The 16,133-nt window shown below is 40.0% G+C and overlaps 1 protein-coding gene across 5 annotated transcripts in view; it reads right to left on the bottom strand.

The window, feature by feature from the left end:
• LOC129177155 (signal transducer and activator of transcription 5B-like) overlaps positions 1-15,858 on the bottom strand; it is a 30,597-nt gene extending 14,739 nt beyond the window's left edge. For 4 of the 5 annotated variants that reach the window (XR_008569581.1, XR_008569582.1, XM_054767963.1 and 1 more), the window contains exons 1-14: positions 15,722-15,858; positions 14,849-14,983; positions 13,458-13,614; positions 12,814-12,903; positions 12,493-12,670; positions 8,308-8,438; positions 6,688-6,839; positions 5,891-6,046; positions 5,545-5,724; positions 5,337-5,424; positions 4,282-4,404; positions 4,073-4,165; positions 3,426-3,632; positions 3,207-3,301 (exon numbers count right to left, since the gene is read on the bottom strand). Coding sequence is in view for 3 of the 5 variants with exons in the window: in XM_054767963.1 (XP_054623938.1) it covers positions 3,207-3,301; positions 3,426-3,632; positions 4,073-4,165; positions 4,282-4,404; positions 5,337-5,424; positions 5,545-5,724; positions 5,891-6,046; positions 6,688-6,839; positions 8,308-8,438; positions 12,493-12,670; positions 12,814-12,903; positions 13,458-13,614; positions 14,849-14,976 (1,778 nt within the window). In the remaining 2 variants the exon portion in view is untranslated. Of the gene's footprint in view, positions 1-3,206; positions 3,302-3,425; positions 3,633-4,072; positions 4,166-4,281; positions 4,405-5,336; positions 5,425-5,544; positions 5,725-5,890; positions 6,047-6,687; positions 6,840-8,307; positions 8,439-12,492; positions 12,671-12,813; positions 12,904-13,457; positions 13,615-14,848; positions 14,984-15,721 lie in introns of those variants that run through there. The other variant, XM_054767965.1, reaches the window with a different exon arrangement.
• Between the last annotated feature and the right edge of the window lie 275 nt (positions 15,859-16,133).

Below are 16,133 nucleotides of genomic sequence, written 5' to 3'. Positions count from 1 at the left end.
TATGTTTTCAATCATCATTCGAATATGTATAATTATAGGGATTATGAAAACTTTACAGTATTTCATTTCATCCATTTAACAGTGCATCTGGAACGTATTTACAGCACTTCACTTTTTCTTTCTTCCAAATTGGAAAAAAAATAATTTTCTTCTCAAAATTCTACACACAAAACCCCATAATGACAACATGTAAAAAGTTTTTTATGCTTGCTAATGTACTAACAATAAAAAAACAGGGGATACAAAAATCACATGTACAGTAAATAAGTATTCACACCCTTTCCAATTAAGCTCAAATTTGAGCTCAGGTGCATCCTGTTTTCACAGCTTAATTCTGGAGTACACCTGTTGTAAGTTGAGTCGATTGGACATGATTTGGAAAATCCAAAGAAGCACCGTGGCCTTCATCATCTGTAGATGGAAAGAGTTTAGAACCACCAGGACTAGGGGTGTCTGATATTGGCTTTTTTGACGATAACCGATATGCCGATATTGTCCAAGCCTCAATTTCTGATTCCGATATCAACTGATACCGACTGCTATGTGTATCTTTTTCTTGAGTAGATAATTAATGTATTACAGCATATATATATATATATATATATATATATATGCTTTGTGCTCTATAGCTGATGTAATGTGATACTACTGTGTTGGATCAATAAAGTTTTTCAGGGTTTGGAAATAAGAGACTCGTCAGGAGAGAAGAAAATATGAATGCTGAAATGTACAGACACACCCTGGATGCAGACCTGCTTCAGAGTGCTCTTGACTTCAGACTTGGGTAACCATTTATCCTTCAGCAGCACTACAATCCTAAGTGCACAGCCAAGATATCTAAGAAGTGGCTTCAGGACACCTCTGCAAATGTCCTTGAGTGTCCAGCCCAGACTTGAATCCCACTGAACATCTCTAGAGAGATGGCTGCATGCTATGCAACCTGATGGAGCTTGAGAGGTGATACAAAGAGGAAAGATAGGTGTGCCAAGCTTGGGGCACCATATTGAGGCTGGAATTACTGGCAAAATGGTGCATTTACAAAAGTATCACTCAAAGGCTGTGAATACTTATGTACATGTGAGTTGTTAATGTTTTATTATCAATACTTTTACAAACATGAACATGATGTTCATGTTGTCATTATGGAGTGAAGAAAAAAAATATTATTCATTTTAGAATAAGGCTGTAACTCAAAATGTGGACAAATGTGAATATTTTCCGAATGCACTGAATGTCCAATTAAAGAACATACAGTCAAACCTGTCTTAGCGGCCACCTTTATAGAAGGGCCACCTGCCTATAGCAGCCACTGAAAAATCCCCCCCAGCAAATTTACATGTTATAGACCCTGTGTATAGCAGTCACCTGTCCAACGCAGCCAGCGGCCACCCATTTTGTCTCCCTTGGTCAATATCTGACTGCCTATAGCGGCCAAATTACCAACTCAAGTAGAAGCTTCATGCACAAAAAAGTTTTGTTTTTCAATCAATGAAGGCGTCGTGTGTAGACTTTAATTACTGAGTCCTAGCTCAGTCACAATCATTCACAAGATCCACACAAACTGTCAGTTGTTCCACATAAAAAAGCCGTCTTCTTTTGAGCTTGCTATTTCCTGGTCAAACATGTAACTTTAAGAGCATTTGCACCAAAACATTACCGCAAAGTAGGCTGGGAACAGGACGTGCTCCCAGCGACGCTACAATAAAAAAAAAACATATGCTAGCATGCATGCGGCAGCGGGAGCAAAACTGAGTTCGGTTGTACTTAACTGAAGTATTTTATCAATTATCAGTTATTATTAAGCCTCTAGCTTCCTTTTAGTAAGTAAAAACCTTGGCTATGATTGCACTACATTGTCATGTAGACCTATAGTACACTTGGAAGAACAAGAGGTGAATAAATGTATTGCAACTGATGTGAAACTGATGAGGGGTAGGATTAAATAAGCTTTGCTTCTTCCTACTCCTTTTTGGACATGCAAAATTGTGAATTGTACTATGTGATGTGCTACTGTTTGACTCATGCATGTTCAGGATTAAAACCATGAACCATGATAATAACAAGCCTAGTAGTGCTGTACAACTTTTATCAGCAGTCCGCAGTGCCATCTACTGGTCAACATTATTATTATTATTTTTTTCCCTTTTTTCCTCTACTGGTCAACATTCAAACTGGACGCCAACCTGTCTATAGAGGCCACCTGTCTATAGCGGCCACTTTTGCAGACTCCCTCTAGTGGCCGCTATAGACAAGTTTGACTATTTGAACCAGAGAGGCACTACATGTTTTGCATGTTGTAACCAAGTTATGTATTTTATGCCGTAAAGTAATTAAAATTGTACTCTCTTCGCTTATAGCCATACTTTTTACTAGCTTTGTACCATTAACCATTTCGTTATTTAATAAGAAACAAACACATCAATAGTTGATCTTATTCAAAATGGCATGATATCTACAGTGGCACCTCAGATAGAAAACGCCGCGGTTAGTGTGTTGAACATTTGAACATTTACAAACATTTTGCCTCAATTCGCGTACAATATGGTGCACGTTTTGTCATGTTATTAATGCATGGAAACCGCAATAACGAAGTCGCCCATCTATGACGTCATCAACGGGTGACAGATATGCCACCTGTCATATGCCACAAGTCACTGCTTTTCTTTTGATCATGGCTGCAAATTAATCCAATGTGAAGCCAAAGTAAGTTGCAAATGCCAGCATTTTGATGAAAAAGGTGAGAAACACTATTGAAATCAAGAAATAACTCAAAGCAAAACACAAAAGGTGGTGTCTGTGTGGGTTTCTGCTCATCCTGCTGCCTTTGTCAACAATCAAGTCTTCCATCAAGGTTAAAGTGAGGTTTAAAGGGATAGTTTGGATTTTTTGACATGAAGTTGTATGACATTCCCATCAGCAGTGGACTATATCAACAGTGACTTACTCCCCCATTTGGTCCCGCGAGTCCAGTTTGGCTTCTCAAAACAATACGCGTCCAAAAGAGTAATACATTTGCATTATAACAATACCTACTCAAAAAGAAAATAAATAAATAAATAAATAAAAAATAAAAAATCAGACCTCACAAAATCCATGAGAAGAATGGAATGGAGCATGGGTGTCCAGAATGGATCCATTGGATTTTTGACTGTTTATCTGTGTGAAACCAGTTTGTTGCAAGAAAACGGGCACAATGTGATTATTACCCATCATTCCAGTGAGGCTTGAGGTGTTTCTTCATGAGTTCCATAACACCATCAAACCACTGCCAGAAAGTGAAGTTGCGTCCAGGTAAGCTCTCCTATAAAGACACAAGTAGCAGGTAGTACTGTGTAGGAACCTAAGCTATGCTACAGAAGCACAGCTTTCCCTTAAATTACAAAAGAGTGAGTGCTTTATTACTGGTGGAAAGATAATACCCTCACCCTGTTGAACTGGGCCCAGGATATTGTCATGTTGCGGTACTCCTCTGGGTTATTACTGGTACTTGTGAATGCTTTCTGCGCCAAGAAGACCAGGTTATCCTCCGACAGTCCACGCTCACTGTGCATCTCTGCTTTGTACTTCATATCAAGGGCCTCACAAAGCTGAGTCCATAGAACCTTATCTGGCACGATGAATGGAACCCTGCCCTGGCGAGACAAGGGTAAGACAAGAGGAAAACAATCCTACGGTCTGTCTATTTTATCATGAAGCTTCTGGCATAATTCTGGCTAGATATGTGATGAGTCTTACAGACCAGAGCAGAGGGCACTGTAATATGTCAATATATCTATTTTCAATTTTATAAAGTGGCAAAGCTTTGTGTTATTAGTTATTAATATCAACAGCTTTTTCTTGTTTGCAGTTTGCTCTATTTTTCCCCCATTTTTCTTGATAGACAGCGTGTCTCTATGACAGCTCAACTATAAGAAGCATAATTTTAGAAAACACAATGAAATAAAGTACAGTGAAGCGCATAGGACAGATCAGTTCAATTTCCTTTTTAAAAATATTATCAGATCAATATGTTCTCTGACACGCTGTAACAATGTAGGACATATTGGAACAGGAATGAAACTATCTGACTCACTGGTTCAGCAAATGCGTTGTCCCAAAGTACTGTTGCTGTGGCATTGTTGTCCTGACTACCATGAACTATCACTACTACAGGTAGTGATAAAGTCTGCAGGTTGAAGAAGGGAGGAACAAGGACAGGTTTAAATATAGGATAAAACATTGTGGATAAGCACTAAAAACATCAAACAGAGACATAAAGGGTAAAATGTGAAGTTCTTTTACTTTGACATGGAAGACCAGTTCATTGCCACCAATGCTGAACTGTGATTCAAACAGAACAGTGAACTTTTCCTCCGTCACAGACTCTGCACCTCGTCGGTCCGACCGCTTGATCCGCTTTAGAGACTGCACACAAACACAAAATAGATATTTTTTTTGATCTGCAAATAAGCACATGCAGTACTATGAATTAATCAAGGGAACAATATTTGATTTGAGTGATCATGCACTTAAAAACCTTTATGAAAACATTAACACCTTAGAACTGATGAATATGCTTTCCTAAAGCGATCACAATTCATGCAATGGCTCGTTTCTCATATACCACTCAATGTTTCATTCTACAGTCAGTCGTCCCTCGCTGCATCGCAAAAATAATTAAATTGTCGTTTTGTGGTTCACAACGGCCTATTATTAGTCCAAAAATATGCATATTTAAGCAAATTGTATGTATTTTTTGTCCAAATTAAACATTTTCAAGCATAAAAATGAACTAAAATACAGTACAGATACACCATTCAACTTGTGAATGCAGTATTCTACATTGGGCAGTAGGTGTCACTAATTGTTCCGTGAGACAAGCACCAGACTACATCGCCAGAACAACAGGCTTTTATTGCAGGTTTAAATGATCTCACAACATGCACAATAATAATAACATAATAATAATTACCATCATAATAATAACACAGGCTACTGTTGCAGCCATAGTCCACAACAAGCTAAAACTCAACTCAGAACCCCTAACGTCCCTTCCTGTCTGCCACCCATTGTGCTCCCCTACAAGGAAACTGTCTTAAATGGCTAATTTTCTATGATTATATCTACTATTTTGGGTAATTGGAGAGTTAAGGTGACTATAGAGGTGTTATTTCATGTCTACAGTGTTCTAATGTTAAAAAAAAACCTATTTACAAGATTGTTAACAGGTTTTCTATTCCATAGCTATGAAAATATTCCATTTATAAAGAGTGAATCCTAATTCACAAAAATTGACTAATCACAGCCAATGAATTACTGAAAAAACAAAAGGTGACCAAGGTGAGATGTCATCATACCATGTTTCTGAAGTGTGCACTGAGGGTGCCTGTGGCCTGGTGATACTCCATGACACAGTTGTTGTTAAGGATTTCACCACTACTTTCACTTTGAATAGAGCAGAAGAAATATTCAGTGACTGAAGCAGAGTTCTTCAAAAAAAGCATGATTGTGCATTTCATCTATAATCACGTGAACTAAATGTCATAGTTAATAAACGCCCCCCACCTGTGTGTGCTCTCATTCTTGAGTAGAGCTTTGGCCTGTTGCTCACTGACAATGACGGCCTTGACTTGAGGTGGATTCATGTGGACGTTGAGTTTCCCACCCACCAGAAGGCGCACTGTGGCCGCAAACTTGGTCTGGGTCCTTAACACCTGAGGCGGTTGCTTTTCAATGATGAAGGTGCTAAAAAAAAAAAAAGATTGGATAGATTTGGTGAATTATCCAAAGGAAATGTGGGTACAATGATTAAAAACATGAGCCTCTTCAGATGGTCATTTCTAGTGGGTAATGCTACAAAATTGTGACATAAACTTCAAATGAGCTCTGCAAGGTTAGGTCGGATGTTTACCTAGTGACTAAGGCAGAGATAATATCAGTAATGTCTGAATTGAGTTTGCTAAGGAGATCTTCCATGGGGCCTGGTAGAGGAAGCTGTTGAGTAAGATGTTCACAGCGTCGGATCTGTTGCCTGTTTGTCCAGATCAGGTCTGCCAGCTTCTCACACCTACGGTACAGACAAGAGGACAGGCACAAAATGTGATGGCTTCTTTGATTTTTCACAAGAATTAATCTACAGTAGGGCTGTGAAATGATTCAAAACTTTAATCAAATTAATCCATTTTCTAATTAATTAATCACCATTTGCAACTATGTGTGAAAAAAAAAATATAAACATATATACACAGTATATATGTATTAACACATGAAGTGAAAGTTTAACATGTCTGAAAACGTATTTGCCTAACGCTTATAGTAGCACAACATTTGAGTCACTTTAACCGCATTATTAGGAGCTAAGAAGGGATGCGTTCAATGACACCATGTCATTTCAGTTGAATTCACATGTTTTGAGTGTAGATGTATTTTCTGGGATTACCAGGGATACTTAATTGCAGCAAATTGTACTTCCGTGAAAGACTTTGTGCAACTGTGTGGGGACGCTACACTATGCTTCCATCTGCCGTTGTAACAGGGAGGTGTGGCTTGACATGATGCGCATGCGTTAATTAAGCTAAAAATGTTTAACTTAATTAATGGTCGCGCTATTTCTGACAGCCCTAATCTATAGATAAAAGTCAATTGGAAAAACCTTACTCATCAAAAACAAATAAATACAGTGTCTTGGGTAATATCTGTCCTATGTACCAGGACTGGAGGATATCTAGTCCTCCTTCATGAGGACCCCCATTGCCTGCTAGCTGCTGCCTCCTCTTCCACTGGATAAGCTCCTCATCCAGAATCAAAGTCTGTTGTTTCCTGAGTACAGCCAGGGTTTTCTGGTGTTGTTCTGACAGGTCCTGCATGCGCACACGCACACACACACACACACACACACACACGCACACACACTGAGAACACTAAGAGTTATGCAAAACATGCCCCTAAGACACAAAGGGTAAATTACATTGACAGGGTAGGACGAGGACAAGCTGCTTCCATTCAGAGGGTGTGTTAAAAGTGCTGTCCCTATTTTGGCTCTAAAGTCTCCTTTCTGGCAACACTCCAACTTGCTGGTAAAATCCGTAAACAAACAAATGCAAGTGGACATAACAAAAACAGTGTCGGCATTGTTCAGTAGAGATTTGGAACGGGGCTACAAGCTGGAGGTAGTAATACTGCACTTTAGGCAATAAGGACCTTTAAAAATATAATATTTCACACTATTCAAACTGTTACTGTTGCACATATTTGCATTGTTGCACTTCTCTAAAAATAAATATTGTAAAACCATTATATACTTCAATAAATTTGAACCCCATGCAAAAGTTATTTGATTTCAGGAGTTGAATTGAAGGCTCATGAAGTAGATGCTGCACACAAGCTCAAAATAGGGGTCATTTTGCACATGCAATGTGATTCATCAAATCTGAAACCTGTTTGTGGTCTGTGTTTTTTTTGCATCTTTTTGTAAGGCAGTTGGAAAGTGACGGCTGGTCATTGTAGCGAGGAGGAGGTTCCAGTACAGTATGTGCAATGACAGACCATAGAGAGCGACAATCTTCCGTGCGCGTGTCAACATTTGGACTGGCAGAAATAAAAATAGCAGAGACATATCGTCTATACATGCTTTTTAAGAGCTGATGGAAGGGCTGATTTGGACCCATTCACAAAAAGGAGTCATGCCATATATCCTATGGAAAAACTCCTTGCAACACTGGATTTTTTGTGTTTGAATCATTCCGGTGCACCATCGAGTGCTGGTGTAATAACGAGCCCTGTTGTGTCCCATAGTGCAAAAGTGTGGATTTCACTTGGATATGCAGCTATCTGAGAAATGTGTAAGTAGATAACGCTACAAGTACATTTTCCACATCTTCACATGAATATCATTACCTAATAAATTGTAAATTTCACCGGCTGTAGTGTAGTACACGTATACTTACATGTTGTAGTGAAAAACATGTCTATTAAATGACAAAATACACTAATATATATTACATAATCATAGTAGTAGTATCACACCAGATACCGAGTGGCTTTCGCTGTCTGATCAGCATCTTGATATGCCACACGTGAGGTGGATGGATTATTTAGATTTGTGAACAATATTTGAGAGAGATAGGCCTTTTGTGTACACAGAAAAAGTTTTACATCTTTGAGTTCATCTCATGAAAATTGGGAGCAAAAACAAAAGTGTTGCGTTTATATTTTTTGTTGAGTGTCTCTCTCTCTGTTTTTAATGGTAGTGCTTTATTTTCCTCTAATGAAACACACTGTCTACAAAGTCATGTAAGAAGTATATGATGTATGCATGTATAGTCATACAAGCCTGTATTTCTGTAGAGTGCTTGCTTCTCTGGCCAGCCACGCCTCCACGGTAGCCCTCTTGCTCTGTAGGGTGGTTTCCCGTTGGGTGCGCTCCGTTGGAGGTAGGGAGCTCAGACTGCTCAACTGGGCTGACGAAAAAGGAAAAAAACACTACTGTAATTTCCGGTGTATAAGCTGCTACTTTTTTCTCACGCTTTGAATCCTGCGGCTTATACAGTGATGCGGCTAATTTGTGGACAAAGACTAATTACTTTTGTGATAGGCCACTCTTTAATCAGCTGTGTTACACGCACTGTTTTCCAAAGTTTGGAAAAAAAAAACATTCATTTAATTAAAAGTTTAAAAAAATCTTTAGTGTGACGTCTTTCTGTGTACTAAATATCCCATGCTACAATCGGTGTGGCCCATATACAGGGGTGTGAAAAAGTGTTTGCTCCCTTCCTGGTTTCTAATTTTGTTTGCATGTTTATCACACTTAAAAGTTTCAGATTAAACAAATTTAAATCTTAGTCAATGACAACACAACTGAACACAAAATGCAGTTTTTAAATGAAACTTTTTATTATTAAGGGAGAAAAAAAATTTAAACATACATGGCCCTCTGTGGTAAAAGTTTCTCCAGTCTGGAAATGGTTATAAAGCCATTCCTAAAGATTTGGGACTCTAGCAAACCACAGTGAGAGCCATTTTTCACAAAAGGCAAAAACATGGAACGAAGTAGAACCTTCCCAGGAGTGGCCAGCCAACCAAAATTACCCCAAAAGTGCAGCAACGACTAATTAAAGAGGTAACAAAAGACCACACAACAACATCCAAATAACTGCACTCACTTGCCTCAGTTAAGGTCAGTGTTCATGACTCCACCATAAGAAAGACACTGGGCAAAAACGGCCTGGCCTGCATGGCAGAGACCCAAGACGAAAACCACTGCTGAACAAAAAGAACATTAAGGCTCATCTCAATTTTGCCCGAAAATATATTGATGATCCCCAATACCTGAAAATACCTGGAAAAATACTCTGTGGTCTGACGAGACAAAAGTTTAACTTTTTGGAAGGTGTGTGTCCCATTACATCTGGTGTAAAAGTCACGCCGCATTTCAGTAAAAGAACATCATACCAAGAGTAAAATATGGTGGTGGTAGTGTGATGGTCTGGGGCTGTTTTGCTGCTTCAGGACCTGGAAGACTTGCTGTGATAAATGAAAACATGAATTCTGCTGTCTACCAAAAAATCTTAAAGGAGAATGTTCGGCCATCTGTTTGTGACCTCAAGCTGAAAGCAACTTGGATTCTGCAGCAGGACAATGATCCAAAACACACCAGCAAGTCCACCTCTAAATGGCTGCAGAAAAAAAAAGAAGACTTTGGAGTGGCCTAGTCAAAGTCCTGACCTGAATCCTATTGAGATGTAAGAGACTCATTGCAAGTTATCGCAAACGCTTGATTGCAGTTGTTGTTGCTAAGGGTGGCCCAACCAGTTATTAGGTTGAGGGGGCAATCACTTTTTTTTTTCTCCCTTAATAATAAAAACTTTCATTTAAAAACGTTTTAAAAAAACACGTTTTGTGTTCAGTTGTGTTGTCATTAATATTTACATTTTTTAAATGTTAATATTTAAATTTGTTTGATGATCTGAAACATTTAAGTATGACAAACGAGCAAAAAAAAAACACTTTTTTACAGTACTGTTGGATGCTAGTCAGTGCGACACACTGATCTGTATAATATATCTGGATAGCTCATACGTCGCATGCCGCCGTGCAAGCCGCTGAAGCCACAGAGACGCCATCTTACCACTCATATCTCGACTACATTCGCACAGCGTACATAGTGTACAAAGCAGATGAAGAGGCTCACAGAACATCTATATTTTAAATTAAAAAGCGGGGAGATTCTCCCATTCCTTCAAGTAACGTAACCTTCGTCCCTTAAAAACGATTTGATACGTTATTCTCTATCTTTTTGCTATATTAAATGTACTTTTTCCCCTTCCAATTCTCATTGTCTTTGGGACAAAATTCTACTCTGCACTCCCCTATAGCAATGCATAGTTTTACTCCTCTAGAAAGAGATTTTCATTTTAACTGCATATCCCATCCCTTTTTTCCACTAAAATCCATGGTCATGATCCTTTACTTTTTTTTCTTACTTTCATACAATTCACTATGCTCTCGTCTGTACAAAATATGAATCATAAAAGAGAGTGACTTTGGACAAGTTTTAAAATCATTTAACATTTTGCTGATTTTTTTTCAGATTTTTTTTGTTTGTGTTATGAAATAGAAATAACCTCTTTTCTGATACAGAAATATATTTTAACAAAAAACATAGCAATAATATGCGATAACCATAATGTATAATAACCATAAACACATACAACCACACACACACACAGAAAAAAACAACAACACTGAAACAAAACCATATGCTTTGGGTAAGACAATACGTTGTTTGCAATCTCAAAACATACCGGTATGCATGTTCAGTAATATTATTTTCCAGAACATATCATATGAATAAATCCTTTTACGACAGTCATTCAGCAGCAAAAAAAAAAAAAAAAAAATTGTTGTTTATCCAAATGAAGGTTCATGCCGGGTCAATTGTATGCAAACTGGCTTGCTAACTGCACTGTATATAATGCCTGGGAAGGATCATGGAAACACTGACATTCTCCCATTCCTTCAAGTAACGCAACCTTCGTCCCTTAAAAAAATACGTATATCATGATATAACAAAAAAGTACGTAAATTTCCTCTTAGCTATTATAGAGCTATATAAACGTATCAATTCTGGACATACATTTAATCAGAGGAATTTTACACGATCAAAAATATCTGAGAGATCGACAGTGCAAAACCCTTAAATTATCAATCATAAATCTATATTTCAATCATACTTACAGGTGAAATGTTCGTCCACAGCCTTTGAACTGCTTAAGGCAAAATTTGTGTCCAACCTGAATTAATAAAAGAAGTTCACCACAAATGCAAAAGCTTGTCCGAGAGCTTGTTTCTTGCGAGTGCCACTATGGCGGCTGTGTGGCTTCGCAAGTCATCGCCAATGAGCTATCCAGATATATTATACAGATCAGTGGTGCGACAGCACAAGTGTACGTTAAGATCTTAAGATCTGCGTTGAAAGTTGGGCTGACAGTCCGGGTTTTTGGCCCAACGGTCAGCGCTCTTGTCTCCCATTCCGAAGGTCCTTTGTTCAAGTCGCTGCGTGGGCAGTGTGAAGCATGCGGGTTACATATGTACAAATCTTTTTTTCTCTTTAAATTTAATGGGTGCCGCTCATATACCGGTGCACTCTATAGTCCGGAAATTCCGGTATAGAACAGGGGCGCCCTGTCTGCTGGTGAGGGTGTGCTCACCTGTATTTGCACGCACGTGTCTGTGTGTTACTCTTAATATAACAACAGGGGAAACACTGTAAGCATGCCACTAAAAGCTGCATACAATGGTAAAGGCAATCCATCAATATATCAGCGCATGTGATTTCACTGCAATGCCTTTTCACTGCTGTAAACTTACTACTACGAAAAACTGAACTGATCGGTACGACTTGGTGGTGACATTTGCTAATAACAAAATCGCCTTGTGAGTCAGAGTAACGTATTTTTGCGACTATAAGGCGCAGTCTCAGTTACCAGTGCTATTTCTGTATTTAACACATATATAAGGCGCAGCGTATTATCTGATTGATCTGTATTGATCTTGAATTCTCTTGCGGCTGCTCAATTCCCATGTTCCTCCGCATAACTGATAGCTTGCAGTTTAAAGTGTGCATCATAAGCCTGTCTCTTTGTAGGTGGCATTTTTGAGGGTCCTAAGCCACACACAATGCACATACTGGCACTATGTACTACCTACTGGGGGCGTGCCTTTAGCGTCCTCTTTCACGCCCACCCTTTAACATCCGCATGCTGTCCTCAGTCACGTCCACCTTTCGTCTATTTAAGCAGCGTGTTGGCAGGAAATGCTTCTAGTCAGTCAAGCGGAGCGCTCATCAAAGTCACACAACAACATTAACAGATTTTGGAACTCGGTGCACACATAAGGCCCGTCCATTTTGGAGAAAATTGAAGACTTTTAAGTGCTCGTTATGGTCGTGAAAATACGGTAATAGTCACACTGCTCACAAGTGCATGTACATGTGTGTACATTATGGGTGCTCACCCTGGAGACGCAGGTTTTCCTGGTACTGGATGATGAAGTACTCCTGGCTGTGCTGAAGCTTCCGCAGTTCATTCTCAGTCTCCTGTGTGGCTGATCGGAGCTCCTCGAAGGCCTGGTTGATTTGCTGATGCCGTTGGGAGAGGCTGTCCATGACCTGCCCCCCACTCACACAACTTGCCTGAACAGAATTGATGTTTTATTGTTGTGACACAGCACTTAATTTACACCATAATCCTCCATACATGAACTAATCTCAATATGTACAATGTGTACAAGTGCCAGTGAATGATGACACATTGGCAGACTCCGAATGAAACTTACATTTGAAGCTTCTTGAACCAGTCGCTGCTCGGAGTGCAAGATGTGCTTGATGCAGCGCACAAGCTCCAAAGGACAGCGGTCATATGTGCTCTACATAGACATCAAACAACGAATCACAGAGGTTATTTTGTTAATACTGTCATATCAGGCGGATAGCTAAGGCTTTGAGACTTTGCTTGGCAGTCTCGAGTGTCTGAGCTGTGGGCATCTTGCAATATTTCTTGGGCAGTTCATTCTTAAGAGTCACACCTTTGCTCAGCTCTGTTAGGAGGCTAATTTCTCTCCAGGTCACTATTATTTTTGCCTCTAGACTTGTCTTCCATGGAGATTGCCCTTACTCCTTCCAGCTACTCATAGTGCATCTTGTAGCCTAGCATCCCTCCGATGACTGATGCCGCTGCATCTATCAGGCAATTGGTCTCAGTGATGTTCTTGGGAGGGATACTTAGCAATGCTCCGTTCACATCGTTTAGAAGGGATTCCGATGGTACGTCTTTCTTTAGCCTTGGCAAGCTCCCCCAGGACTTCACGATCTTCTGCGATGCAATGTAACTGCCACAGAAGCTCATCAGCATGGAAGACAACCATCTCTTAGCTATCTTATCTATCTGTCTGTATCTGGCAGATTCATTTTGCTGGTTTACCTTCAGTTGGTTTGCATAGTGTCCCAGCTTGATCTTGAGGAGAAAGCCATCCTCTCCTCCCTGAAGCTGTGCTTTCCTCTGGAGCTCTGCCACCAAGTTGTCCAAAAGGCGCTTGGCTTTAGTTTCCTCTGCTGGGTTGTCCAACTCCACTGAATCCCTGTAAAGGCACATGAGTGTTGGTTATCATTTCACCAGACAAAATGTCTTCCACAAATCTGTTGACATGACGCCCCACCCACACAATCCCCCTAAATCATATTTATAGGAGTGTTAACTAGTATTGTTCAGTATTCATCTCTGAAACTGGTGTATGGAATTATTGACCATCCTGGGGATTCGGTCAGAGAACACAAAAGGACTCATCAACTTTAATCGTGGACTTTGAAATGTACACACGGTGCATTACTTCAGTAAAATAAACACATGTTCCATCCACAAGTCTCCATCTTGGCACATAAACTAGGGATGCAATGGCAAAACCATGTACCATTCGGTCTGCGCTGCGCGGGACAATCCATCTTATGAATGAGCGGTTTTGCGATACATTTTGCACTGTGTGTGAGGCCGTGTGCCTGTTCAGGCTGGCGAAAAGCCTTCCCCGTGATGCGCAAAGGCGACTCAAACCCGTTTGATCCCTTCAGCTACGTCCTGCCGGGCCCCCGACTCTTGGCCCTGACGTCGAGGTGCGGTGCGCTTGGTTTTGAATACTTAACCTCCGTAAACGGACAAAGATGAGTGAATACGATAAAATCAGTGTGCTGCCATTCTTCAGTAGCGATGAGAACAGTTCTGAACGCTGCAACTATTAACTCTGCACTTGCACCTTCATAAGAACAAACACTGTAAACCAGGTGTGTCCAAAGTGCAGCCCAGGGACCATTTTTGGCCCGCAGCTTGTCTCCTTCTTCTTTATAATGAGATATATTACATAGAGTATGACTCTAATTTGCTTTGTCGCCTATAACACAAGGCTTATATACCTTATAGTACAATATACTGACCTACATTGGATTGCATTTAGCAACTTTAATGCACACATCCTTCATTTTTTCTGTATGCTATATCAATAATAACACGCCACGTTGCACTGCTGGTAACGCCATACCCGTACACCCCCCTTCAGGTGCAGCAGCGTATTGTCTGCATCATCCTATGTGGGATTGAGCAGTCAGATGTGAAGTGAGACCACTGCCGCACCTCTGGTTTCTGCCCTATAATCGAGAAATGCGCAAATTCAGCAATTCTTACTTAGGAAAATGTTGTAAATCATCGAGATCACACAGAATACATTTATAACACAGATCACTGAGGAGATTTTCAAATTTATTTTCATCACCCGGTTTACCTGAAAAGTGTGAAAAAGGAATGGAAAATTAGGGTCGTCTTCCTACCAGAGTTGCCCCTCAATCCACTGGGCCAAGTAGTGGCGCACTTCAATGGGAAAGTGCTGGCCATACAGCGCCTGCATCTGATGTAAGGCATCTCCCTGCAGCTGCTGGGCCTGTATCCACATTGCCATGGTGCTCCTGTGGAAGCAGAGGAACGGGGGACAAGACAGGAAAAGAGTGAGGAGGAGGATGGAGAAAGCAACGGGACAGGTTATGTTTTTTTATTATAGGACGTGAGATGCTTTAAGTTTGTAGCTTCTAATTCATCAACACAATGAAACTCACGCAATTCATTCTGGTTTAATGCAAAAAATATGCAAAAACAGTAGATTTGATATCAGTCTGTTACTTGCTAAGATAAGGAGGTCCAGCCATAATGCACGTGATGAACATTTTGGGCAGTAATGCATTCTTGTTTTTTAGGTGCATTCCTTACGTTCGACTTACTGGTCGCACACATTATTATTATTACATATAAGTATCAACTATTATTTCCAAACGCGTTTGGCGGACTCTGATTTAAAGATGAACATACAGGAATAGTTCGAAACAAGGTTGGTGACTGACAATATTGTTAATACACACTGGTATTGCCACACAACTGACAGCCGGGGATAAACATTCTATTTAACACCTCGGTGCTGCTGATCTCTTATAAATATACACATGCAAAGAAGCAAAATCTTGAGTTTGAGTTGTTTTAACCCGGGTGGCACTTGAAAAAGTGCGCTGTGCTAGCTAGTAGCTAGTGTGCTATCGTCTTTGCTAGCATTGTAGAGCTCAGTGATAAGGTTGTCAAGATGCAGCATACGGAGTCTAACTTCAACTACCCTGCGCCTCACGGCACTTATATACGTGTTTGTGTGCTAAGCTCACCTTTTAAGAAGTCGCTACGCAGCCCACAGAAGTCCCATGGAAAGTAGCGGATAACACATAAACACAACTTTTAGCCGTCACACTGTTTGGGTGACGCATACTCAGCTAAACCAGCTGTTGCTGGAAAGCTAGTCGAGGATCCATGTTAAGTACAGCTTCCGTTTCTTTCTGTAAAAATAAAATTATGTAACGTTTAGGAGTTATTAACTTATTTGACTGTGCTTTGTTGAATATAGTGCGTTTATTGGGATTAGTTGGGTATTTGTGTTGGTTGTATTATTTTTGTACTTATTTATTTGTGTTGTATGGGATAATTACATTCCCGGAAGCCGTTCTTGCTTGTATGACGCCCTGCCGTACATAAATTGACACACCTAGTTTTTCTTTACAAACTTTAATTATTTCCATTAAA

This window comes from Dunckerocampus dactyliophorus, chromosome 2, assembly GCF_027744805.1.
Source record: "Dunckerocampus dactyliophorus isolate RoL2022-P2 chromosome 2, RoL_Ddac_1.1, whole genome shotgun sequence".
Lineage (NCBI taxonomy): Eukaryota > Metazoa > Chordata > Actinopteri > Syngnathiformes > Syngnathidae > Dunckerocampus > Dunckerocampus dactyliophorus.
Note: the sequence above shows the minus strand (reverse complement) of the source record. Positions and strands in the feature narration are given on the sequence as shown.